At 39.5% G+C, this 13023-nt stretch overlaps 1 protein-coding gene across 1 annotated transcript in view; it reads right to left on the reverse strand.

Moving 5' to 3' along the window:
• Nucleotides 1-9283: 9283 nt before the first annotated feature.
• The window catches only part of LOC131248845 (alpha-amylase 3, chloroplastic), an 81015-nt gene continuing 77275 nt past the window's right edge, over nucleotides 9284-13023 (reverse strand). Inside the window, exon 13 of the mRNA XM_058249321.1 lies at nucleotides 9284-9615. Coding sequence (XP_058105304.1) covers nucleotides 9457-9615 — 159 coding nt within the window. The 3' untranslated portion in view covers nucleotides 9284-9456. The remainder of the gene's footprint in view (nucleotides 9616-13023) is intronic.

Here is a 13023-nt window from a genome sequence, read left to right on the forward strand (position 1 = left end):
CGACCGGTCGAACCCATCTCCATAGATCTTTAAGGTTAGTGCTTTATTTCCATATTCCTTATAGATTCAAGTACATATCACTTCTTTTTCATCTTTGGAGTGATTTATTTCTTTGTTTCCTTTCGGTTTGTAGGATTAACTTTGGTCAAACTTGGATGATGTTGATTGATGCTGCTTGAACATTACTTGCTTATATCTATAATATCTTACTTATTTTGATGCATTATTCCTCATTGCTCGTCTTATTCCTCTTTATTTATTTACATCCTGTTCCATGTATTAGTTCCTTCCTTTGTCATATTGTGACAAAAAGGGGGAGAATTTTATCATGCTTGATATATGGTGATTGGTAATTGTGATATATATATATATATGGTTGGTTGGCATGTTAATTGTGTAGCCTTTCTTTGAGAAAGGGAGAGGAGTAAGTAAGGGGGAGTGAAATGCTTTGTTTTATAACCGATAACCGATACATATTTCTTTATTCTGTTTGTATGGTGCATGATTCTTTTTTGAGGATGCAATGCTTATCCTATTTTGATGAAGTGTGTTTTGTCATAAATTTGACAAAGGGGGAGATTATAAGTGTGATGTTTTCTAACTCCTTTAGTTGTCAAATTTAGTGGTGTTAAAACCTATTGGGATTCTTATCTTGTTCAGGACCTCTACATATCTAGGTTTGTACATCTCATGTATAAGAGTAAAAAGTCTTTACCTCAAGAGATAATAAGTGTGTTTTGTCACAAATTTGATAAAGGGGGAGATTGTAAGTGCGATGTTTTCTAGCTCCTTTGGTTGTCAAATTTAGTGGTGCCAAAACCTATTGGGATTCTTGTCGTGTCCAGCACCTCTACATATCCAGGTCTATGCATCTCATGTATAAGAGTAAAAGTCTTTCCCTTAAGAGATAATGCAAGTCAAGTTCTTCGGTTTCAAGCTTCAATATACATCAAGTGATGTATACAACACCATATAATATATCACTCCTTCAAGTTTTAAAGTATAAGATGTCAAAGCTTCGTCTAAAGGCTAAATACAACTCAAGCTCAAGCTTCAATGAATGTCAATTTTAAGCTTCAGAAGTCTTAAGTTCAAGATTCTCTACATGACAAGATATTAAGCTTTATGAACTTCAAAGAACGACTATCAACTGAAGGAAAAGAAGTTTTCAATGTTTATATATCATGTTTAAGGTATGAATAACCCTAGATTAACCATAGAGTAGGTCATTTTGAATACATAACTCAATTAGGTCATTTTATTAGTGAATAGACTGTTTCTCGACTAGTCCTGGACTCTGTTCGACTAGTCCTAGCACTGGCTCGACTAGTCCCAAAAATTCCTCAACCAGTCCTAAGTTTGTTTTAAATTTTCAGAATTTTTTGTTAAGCCTCGACCAGTCCTGAAGACTACTCGACCGGTCGTGTGAACAGTGCTCGACTCGTTCTCGACTAGCCCAGCAGTTACGACTCAAACTCCAGCAACTATTTCAGGTTCCATATACCAATCGTGGAGGTCCCTCGACTAGTCGTGCAGGGCTTACAGCCAATCGTGGAACGACTTTATCTTATCACGCACAAATTTCAAAAATATGTTGGTCCTACAACTAGTCGTAGTGTCCTCAGGACCAGTCGTGAATGTGATTTCTTCACCTATAAATAGAGCACGAATTTTTGAGTTTTTCATTCAATTCAAGATAAATCAATACGCCACTCTTAAAGATAAGTTAGTATTTTTCTTTTAAAGCTATATTGTGCTAATTTAATATTCTCTTAATTTAGCTTTATTATATTTGATTTTGTATTCTTTATTCCAATCATATTTGAAGAAGGGATTGAGAATTATCCTTTTCTTGGAATCAAAATCAAATAGAGTTAGCCCAACTTGATTTAATTTAAAATCAATTTAGAACCTAGAATCATTTCATAAGTGAGTTTGGGCATTGAACTTCTATGTTGAAATTCTACTTCAATTTGGTTCCTCCAGGTGGCATTAAAAAGAGAATATCCAGGTATTTTACATTATTGTAAATTTCTATTTTGGTTTTTGATATTGTGCCAAAAAAATCTTTGTTTTGGTTTGTCTGAGGTGATCTAGAAAACTCAGAGTGTGAGGTTATTTGAATTGTGAAAGCCCACTTGAAAGACACAATTGTGAGGGTTTTAGGTGAACCTGAAAAAATCTATTTTCATAGTGAATGCTAATATCCACTGTGTGAGGATATTAGGAGTGGAGTAGTTGTGTGGCTGTTTTTCTAAACAGTTGGTATACACACAAGCGAACCACTATAATTTCTGGTCTTATGGTTTGATTGTTTATTTCTGTTTGTGGATGATTGCAATTTTCTTTTTGCATTGTGGAGAATGTTATAATTTCTTTTATGCAAATGTGGAGAATGTTATAATAGCATAGATTTCTTTCCTTCCTATTTATTTATTCCTCTATATCAAGTTTGAGTTTTTGATACACAAACTGTTCTAGTAAGGTTGTTCTGCCATAAACCCTTGGTTTTTATGGTGTAAGGTTGTCCTTTAAACAACATCTGTATCAACCTCTCAATACTCGTACATTTGATATTGTCTTTAAATTCAGCATTGTGGGATTGTTTATTGCTATCTGTATTTAATTTATTTAAATTCTGCTATTAAGTGGGCCAGAGTTTTGTATAGGGCTGAAAGTTCCATGCCCCCCTCCCCCCTGTTTATGTGTGTGTGTGTCTATATATATATGTGAAATGGTACGATGAGGTGGACCTCGTGGGAACTTCCCATGAGGTGGAGTTGTGTGGGCTCTACCGTGATGTGTGTCTAACATCAACACCGTGCATTTGATGGGTCCCTTTTACGTCTCTGTGTGTGTGTGTGTGTGTGTGTGTGTGTTTGTCCCCTTTACATCTGTGTGTGTGTGTGTGTGCGTGTGTGTGTGTATGGGAAATGGTACTATGAGGTGGACCTTGTGGGAACTTCCCATGAAGTCGAGCTGTGTGGGCTCCACCACCGTGATGTGTGTGTAACATCAACACCGTGCATTTAATGGGTCCCCTTTACGTCTGTGTGTGTGTGGGAAATGGTACTATGAGGTGGACCCCGTGGGAACTTCCCATTAGGTCGAGCTGTGCGGGCTCCACCGTGATGTGTGTCTAACATCAACACCGTGCATTTGATGGGTCCCCTTTACGTTATGGGATATCCCAAAAATCACCAGTATATAGAATTCAGGTGGGCCATACCATCTAAAACCACTTGAAGACATGCCTAAAACATATACAAGTACTTGGTGGGGCGCACTTGAGTTTTGGATGCAGCTAAAACTTGGTCTGACCCCTCATCCAAGTGGGACACACAATGGATGGGCTGGATTTGTGAACCAAATCTATGTAAGCCCAACAAATGATTATGAATGTTTTAATGGGAGGGTAACCCCTATTGACCAGTATATGTGGTGTGGCCCACCAAAGTCATGGATTGACTTGATTTTTAAAATCGTGGCCCACCATGGAATGATGCATCTGGCTAATGGGATAGATGTTCGGCACACATCACGGTGGGCCCACAGAGCTCAACCTCATGGGAACTTCCCATGAGGTGGTGTCGGCCTCATAGTACCATTTCCATATGTGTGTGTGTGTGTGTGTGTGTTTTGGGAAATGGTTCTCTGCCAACTCATGGGAACTTCCCATGAGGTCGACCTGTGTGGACCTCACCGTGATGCGTGTCGAACATCTACCCCATCAGTCAGATGCACCATTCCATGGTGAGCTTCAGGCTTAAAAATCAAGTCGATCGATGACTTTTGTGGGCCACACCACGTATAAAAGTTGAGAGGGGTTACCCTCCCATTAAAATATTCATAATCATTTGTTGGGCCCCGCCAAGTGCTTTTATATGTTTCAGGCATGTCTTTACATGATTTTAGATGGTGTAGCCCACCTGAGTTCCGTATACGGCTGATTTTTGGGATATCGCATAATTTAAAGGGGACCCATCAAAAGCACGTAGTTGATGTTCAACATGTATCATGGGGCCCACACAGATCGACCTCATGGGAAGGACCCATCAAAAGCACGTAGTTGATGTTCGACATGTATCATGGGGCCCACACAGGTCGACCTCATGGGAAGTTCCCATATATATATATATATATATATATATATCCGAATGCTCAGCTGCGCAACATTAGCATTGTACTCGTGCGAACTTTTTTGAGAACTCATCATACCTTATGTGACTCCAAAATCTGAATGATCCATGTTAAGAAGCACCTCATGAAACTCCCCATTTGATCCAAAACTTCTGTGGGCCATGAAAAATGAAAATAGTTTCCTCCCTTTATGTACATCTCTTTTCTATAGCCCACCAAAAATTTAGATCATGGTAAAAATTTATCCCTTGGGGTTTTATGGGATTCCACATTACATGGACCGTTTGAATTAGATGCCCATGACACGTGTGCAAAGGTGCGCATATGCATAGGTTTGTCGGTGAGCATGACTCATATATATATATATATATATATGCAGTGGTGGGTCTAGATCTCTCTTCCTGGTGATTTGTTTTCAAATTACAACTAATCAGGTTCATTAGAGAGATGCAAGGGGCATCCTAGGCTTATTGAAAAGCTTATTTTGTCCTTCAAATGGGACCAATATAACTTCTATACCATCAGTGTCGAAGATCTAGCCCGATTACCAAAACAGGGGCACTGAGAACCTTGGATCCATTTTTTAAAAGTCAAATGAACTCCCAACGGGCTTGTGTTATAGTTACTTGGAAAGCTTTTTAAACTGTCTTTCCAACGGGTGTAAGATCCCCTTGATTGGACTTATAACAGAGACATGAGCATTCTTGTGAGCCTGTGTGACACTGGTTACCAAAGAGGAAAGACGCTGTCAAGAGGCACCGTTACTACTTTAAGGTGGGCCCGCTAGACTTGATCAACAAGAGGGCACCACGTGTCCATCCTCCCCTAGTGCAGTACAATTGTCACCTCAACCCCTCTAGTAGAGTAGGATTCTCACTACTCATTTCTTCGGCCAATCATGATACGCCACGTCCCGGAACCTTCCCAATCGGCCCTGGACTTTGCCTATAAATACACAGGCAAGGGCAACATTAAGGGAATCGGATTGGCTACTCCCCCCTGCCACCAGCCCGGTGGCTGGTCGTCGGTGCTGTATGGGCCCCACCATGATGTATGTGTTTCATCCATTCTGTTCATCCATTTTGACAGATCATTTTAGGGCTTGATCCCAAAAATGAGATGGATAAAAATCTCAGATTAACCACACCACAGGAAAACAATAGTGATTGGATATCCACCATTAAAATCCTCCTAAGGCCCACTGTACTTTTTATTTGACATCCAATCTGTTGATTAGGTCATACAGGCCCAGATGAAGGGAAAAAACAAAGATCAGCTTGATCCAAAACTTTTATAGCCCTCAAAAGGCTTTTAATGGTCGACGCTCATTCAACACTGTTTCTTGTAATGTGGTCAACTTGAGAGTGGGATATACCTTTTTTTGGTCTCATGTCATAAAATGATCTGGAAAAATAGATGGATGGCATGGATGAAACACATACATCATGGCGGGGCCCACATGACTTAGACATCATGGGGTGCCCCTTTGCCGGAGCCCCCAGCTTCCCATGCCCCTGTGCCCAGGCTACGCACCTTGTGCTATTGCGCAACCCGTGCTGATGTGCCCCATGCTGCTGCACTCCTTTTTCCCAGGGTTTGGTTTCGTCTTCAGTAGTGGTGAATTCATTGGTGAACTTTGTTTCCTTGCCCTTCCAAATTCAGAGTGAAAGAAATATGGGAAATTTCAGTTAACTAATCTGCTAACAAAGCCACTATCCTTCAACAAACTGTCACTGAAATTCAATCAAGAGCCATCTTTTTTTACTTGGATCCAAAGATCCTCATGACTACCCCATCTGAGATATTAGCTGCCTGGCTATTTGCCCGAGCCTGATAATTCCCATGAAGCCAGCTTCAAAACGATTTCCTCGGAATTGCAAAGGATCAATCTCAATTAAGTTCATCCTCTTCAGATTGAAATGCAAAACAGCAGCACTAGGACAACAGCTCTTTCCCTCGGTTGATTCCAAATTATTTTTAGACAGCATAAAAGGGATAAGTCTAGAAGTTACCCAGTTCCAGGCTCAATCTTCTTTTCTCTTCATCACTGCTGAAGAAATAGCTCACTAAATGTAGCCTCTCATGGTGGGGCTTTTTCATATTTTCTTTATCTCCTTCGTTTTGGGAGAAGTTGAGCATTTTGGCTTGAGCCTATATGTGGTTACCTATTTGGGCTTTGAACTGCATTTTTTCTAGTTTGCAATTGGGTTTTTAGCCAGTGGATGGTAATAGAATTCTGCTTACCTTCTGAAAAATAAATAAAAAAATATCTAGGTTGGTTGCGGCTATACAGCTTTTTCCTTTTCATGATTACATTCAACTAAGGTCTTTTGTGAAAACCTAATGACAATTAGCTCAATCAAGTGTCACAGCACATATTAGCTTTCTAAATCCGATCTCCTTTGATGTTTCACATGTATCTTAAGAAATCATGATGTTGTAATTCCTCACTGATCCCAAATTGGATTAGAATTTTCAAATTTCAATGAATGTATTTTTCAACTCAGACCATACATATTATAGATATTCCTAAGATCTACCCTGGAAAAACCCTATAACTACATTATAGTCTAAACAAATAGCATTCTTATACTGTAGAAGATATCTTGAACCTTTCTAAGATGGACCCCCATCAGTTAAAATTTGACAACAATAACGACAATACTAGTAAAAGCTCTCAGTCGTTATCACATGGATGGGATTTGGAACATGCTTCCCTTTGGTTCCATCAACAGGATGCACACAACAAAAGGAAAGGAAAAATGAAAGAAAAGAAATGGTTTCAAACAATAATATCCATCTAGTCAATGAACTTCTACCATTCATATTAAGTTATTGAACTTGTGATCTTTTTCATGACTGACTGATGGTAGCATTAGGATTGTCAAATCAGAACTACTTTTGTTTATGCCCTGTTACTATTAGTTCTGCTGAATGAATGTCCAGATGTTGCTTGTGTATAAGATGTACAGTAAACAATGTAAAAACATAGCAACTCATGCACTTCATGATGCATTGGATGAACTTCCTGAACACAACAAAGGCCAAAAGATAATAAAAGAGACTCAACAAAACTCAAAAATTAATCACACAATTCGTTTAAATAAACATTATGAAACCTTGTAGCCATCATCATCCTCTATGGTAGTGAGTTCAAAAGCTGTAAAACCATCCAACTGTCCAGAAATAGAAATAAGGCAGCAGATCATCCAAGTCAAGATTTAATAACAACATTTACCTCCACAGCAGACACCAGCATTACCATTACATACCTTTCTAACCTTATTACCATTACAGGCCCTGCAAACTTTGCAATAGCTGTCAACCTGCAACATTGTTTTCCTAATGAATTCAACCTTTTTGGACAACACGCCACTCAATACGCCATTCAATAAGAAAATGAATAGGGGAAAACACTGGGTACAGTTTGTCCAGATTCACTGCATGTATTTTGCATCATCCAATAATTGTGGGTAGGAATCCTAATATATATTTTATCATGGGATTTGAAAATTTGGAATTTGAAATGCTTGCTAGGTTCCATCCGACTACCTTTTAATCAGTGTAGATGATGGGCCATGCTATTGTGCATGTGCTGCTAGAACAACTTCTTTTAAAAAACAGGTGATGCAACTATAAAATAGGCCAAATCCGAGAGCCAAAATAAATAGACCAATGGCTCGCTCAAATCAACCACAATCAGAAGGATGAGCCACTTCACTGCCCAGATCTGACGGCAGAGATGGTGGTGGGCAAACATACCTAATCAAGTCTTGCATACCGAGGAGGAGACGTAGCCCATGACGTGTGATGGGCAATGACATGGGAAGCAACAACATGGGTCTCACCAAGGGTTATACCCTTGGCTAACAGGAGATAACGTGCATGTACACGAACTCTGGGTGCTCACTCAGTTGAAGTCAGTGCTCGAGAAATAATGTTATCTTGAGAAACTTTCATGGCCATCATCACTATCATAATCAAGCATAGAGCAACTATTATATCATCTGCAGCACCCACTATGTTATTCCTAAGCTTTTCTTCTTTCCATTTTTTTAATCTTCTCTACAGACTCGTTATTCATAATAACACTTATGCCTAGTGGCCATTGTACTTTAATTGGTCGTTGTAGCATGTGCTTAACATGATGTGACCCTCAAAACCTTTAAGGACCTATCTAGAGTTGTACACGAGTCCATCTGAGTCGAGCTTGGCACAGCTCGGCTCGGCCAGTAGCTAACCCCAGCTCGAACTCGGCTCGGTCCTCGAGCCTGTCTGGCCAGCTCAGTTCAGTTCGGTGAGCGGCTCGGGCCAGTTCAAGCTGAGTCTGAGCCTATGCAGCATTTTATCAAACACCTGTAATGCATCTTAAATTTCTCATATAATGAGAAACAGTAAAGACATTTTACAGGTATTTCATCAAACACCCCGCATGCAGCATCAAAATCAAACTCCTAGCATGCAACATCAAAATTAAACAAAATCAAACACCCAACAAGCAACATCAAAATCAAACACCCAACATATCCATTCTTTCCTCACCAACACTTCGTTGAGTCATTTCATCAAACACTCAGCGAGCAACATCCATATCAAAATAACCAAGTCACCGATCTGATTTGATCCAAGTCGGTTCAAGTTGAGGTTCGATTTGACTTGTGTTGAGCTCGGGCAAGCTCGAACTCCGCTCGAAATTTTTTCGAGCTACAAAAACCAGCTCAACTCGGTCCGAATCCAACTTCCAGGCTTGGCGAGTCGAGCAAGCTTACTGAGATAATTCGACTCGTGTACAGCTGTAGACCTATCTAATGACCATTGCCAAAACCTTCATTAGTCAGAAATATGCTCTCACCTTTTAACATTTTCAAGCTTTCAAGTCAGCAAGTTGTTCTCGAAGGCAACATTTGGAATTTTCTAAAATTCCCATGGGGTGTGGTAGCCATTCATCCAAATAGGCATGTGGTGCTGGATAACCATGAAAAAAGTGTCACCAAGGACAGTCAGAAACCGATTTCCCACCTCCCAGTCCGCACTAGATTTAAGTTTCAGGTTCAAGCATTGGACATTGGGCAGGAATGCCATTTGAGCACATCTCCAAACACACTTTACATGTCCATTTCTTCTATTTGGGACACAATCAACATGCATAAGATGAAGGATGATGTAGTTGCTTTTATTTATTAGTATCACAGTACCATTCATCCACTTGCAGCTTAGGTTGATATTTTAATACATAATAGCAACTTCTTAGGCTATAGTGCAGAGACTTTTGTAAATGAAGTGAAAACAATGGACTTGCATTATGCAAAATTATTTTCAAGATGCTTCCCAGACCTTGTAATCCCTCCCCTCGAGGACCAATAGCCATTGCTGACGATCGCTTGGGGGCTCATAGTACCCAGGTCCGATCTTCACCGTTACTTTTCCATCAATATTAGCTGCATAGACATCCCTCTCGGCCTTCATTATGTTTACCTGAATGAAACAGCGTGACTCTAGGGTTACTGAAGGTTGAATATGGGCTGAACTAAAAGATATCTCATGTAGAATGTTGAACGTACACTATTGATTTCAACATTATGAACTGAAAATTACTAGCCTAACGAACACGTTTGTAAAGATTTTGGGCTAGCACCATGAATCCGGGGTTACAGAAGGTTTGTGAACAAAAGGGGTAAACTATTAAAAAAAAAAAAAAAAAACTCATGCAGAAAATTGATAATAAACAACTGATTATCAAGATTACAAACTAAAAATACCAACCAAACAAACACATTTCGTGTAAGGGATTCACTAGAAACCCTCAGTGGGTCACATGGCTGAAGGTGACGTGTTTTGTAAAAGAGCAACGTGTTCATAAATCCTAACCATCCAACACGCAGTTCGCCAAGGTCTGCCTGTGTTTTTATCGATAACCGTTACTGGAGCTTTGTTCCTCTATGACTTTGCAGAATAAGCTACAACACTAGTTCAAATGTGAGTAAAAGTTATACAAACCGCAGCTGAAAAGTAATCAAACTGTAGTTGAAAAGTTATTGAGCTGCATGTAAAAGTTAATCAACTACGTGTAAAAGTAATTCAACTACCTGGGTTGAGCCCATCATGTTGTGTTTATTGATGCAGGACATGAAATTCAAATATGATATGCAAGATTTTCAGGCTTTTGATCACGTTAGTTCAGAAACAATTACACAAAATTTCATATCCCACACATAAGTTCAAACATTCAATCAAGGGGAATCTATGCAGGCCCGGGCCTACACAAGCTAGGGTTGGATCAATCAAAATTATAAACCAAACAATAATCAAAAGAGGGTAAATTCATCCACACATGTACAGAAATAATTCCTCAATCCAAGGGGTTCATAGATTTAATTCGGAGAACCCTAAGGTTGAAGAAATAGCATAAAATTGGGGATTTTAGTAATTTAGGGTTAGGGTTAGGGATTTGGGGTGAAATAAGAGTGAAAGAGAGGAGACAGACGAACTAGAGAAGTACCGCATGTGTGGATAGCAGCAATGGCCCAAACGCACGTGCATATGATACCGACCGCACGTGTGTGAGACCCACTATTTAAAAAAAAATGCCAGCTTGGCCCTATTCGGCTAGGGGTGGACTCCAAAACCCAAATTTCAGCTCGATCCGATGCAGGGTCTGTGTGTAGTGTTCATCCGAAGTTTCAGCCCTTCTGCTGGGCCAGATTCTGGAAATCTGCTGTAGAGAGAAAAACGGTTGTAATAGAGGATGGATTTGAAGCGTGGATGATTGTTGGAGAAGAGAAATATGGATGGAAGAAGGTGGGGGCGAATCAGGATAGGTATGGTTTCGCACCACAGTATTCAGCCCATTCAGGAAGGTAGGGTTTCACACCCAATTGAATCTCCACAACTCAAAAATTTAGAAGTGCAGAAAAATACAGAAATTTTATTAATCTTCAATGAATAAAAAAGACTACAAGGGGTGCCTATTTATAATAAAACCCTATACCCCAAAACTAGCACAATGTGCGCAATCTATTACTTGGCAATGAAGTAATAAAAAATAACAATTAATCAAAGCAATCTAAACCGTCCATGATACTCCTAATAACAATAATATGCAAAAACCAAAGTATTAGATTAATTAGAATAGTGGGCCACGATTATGAGAACCCATGGTGGGATTCACATGATTATCGGGTCCACTCCAACGAACCAAAACACAATCCTCTAACTAGGAGGCCCTCCATGAACATCGCAATCGATTCAGATCGATGGTGGGGCCCTCCTCCTCCTTGCGTACGTGCGTAAGGGGGGTGTGCGTGTGCATGTGATGTCCACATCAGCCCCATGGTGTATGTTGTTTGCAGATGACGTGTTATGGATTGACTAGATGAGGGAGGGTGTAAGCATAAAGCTGAACCATGGTGAACCACATACTGTCTGAAGTTGGGCGTGATTTCCACTTAACCAGGTACTTCTGAAACCCGCCGTCTGACATTGATACTATCTGATGGTCCAGAATATCCTCTATTTTCTCTCTGGGTGTGGGAAGGTTAGGTATGGGAGATAGAAGCTAGGAAGAAGGGTTGGAAAGAGGCTATGAATCAAGGGACAGGTCTGGGGAAGCAGGATGATTGGGCGAAGGGCTGGACAAAGTATCAGTGGTCCCCTAAAAAGTAATTAGATCCTTCACATTGAGTGTAGAACTAATTCCCATGGAAGGTAGAAGATCTACCACATACGCATTGAGACCGTTTCGTTTTATAATTTTGAAGGGTCCAGCGCTACGTGCGTGTAATTTACATACAGCTCCTTGAGGATACCGCTAGGGCCTAATGCGGACCATCACAAAGTCCCCTACAATGAATTCCTTTAAACGTTTTTGTTGGTCTGTGGAAAATTTGTAATGTTCATTACTAGCAATGATCTTTCACCTGATTTCTTGATGCAATGAATGAATGTGATGCGCAAAGGACTCTTCAGACTCTGATGGCCTATGGGACAGTGACATAGGGACAATATCAATAGGCTTCCTAGGCTTAGAACCAGTAACGACTTCAAAAGGACTTAGACCTGTGGACCTATTGACAAAACTATTGAATGCAAACTCAGCTATAAGCAGGGTGTGCCAAAACGGTTACGTATCGGCCGATACGTAACGGTAACGGTAAGGGCCGATACGCGTTTCGGGATCGTATCGTCCGTTATCGTTTTTTGTACCCGTATTGGCCGATACGGGCCCGTTACGGGCGTAACGGCCATTACGGCCCCGTAACGGCTAACCCATAACGGTAAAAAAACGGTAACATTTTTTTCTTCATTTTAAGCTCTGTTGTGCTGTTTTTTTTAAACTTCTTACTTCCAAACTGTTTCTCACTCATTCTACTACTAATTTCGACCAACCTTGGCTGAATATTTGAAAAAAAAAACACATTATATTACGAATTTTGTTGAATCAAAGCTCGGTGGGCTATTTTTTAGAAATTCGTCAAAAATAAGTATTTATACTTTTTTTAATATGTTTTGCTATTTTAATCATGCCATATGATGTGTTAATCATAGTAGAACATGTTAATGTGCATTTTATAAATTTGGGGTGCCATTTAATATTTTTTTTATATTTTTTTCTATTTACGCATGAATTTTGACCCTTTTTTTTTTTAATTCGAAAAATCAATTTTTAATGGTTCTTTTGCTGTTTTAATCATGTCATATGATGTGTTAATCATAGTAGAACATGTTAATTTGCATTTTACAGATTTGGGGTGCCATTTTATATTTTTTTAAATTTTTTTTTCTATTTACGCATGAATTTTGGCCCTTTTTTTAAAAATTCAAAAAATCAATTTTTAATGGTTGTTTTGTTGTTTTAATCATGCCATATGATGTGTTAATTATAGT

Source organism: Magnolia sinica, chromosome 6, assembly GCF_029962835.1.
Source record: "Magnolia sinica isolate HGM2019 chromosome 6, MsV1, whole genome shotgun sequence".
NCBI lineage: Eukaryota > Viridiplantae > Streptophyta > Magnoliopsida > Magnoliales > Magnoliaceae > Magnolia > Magnolia sinica.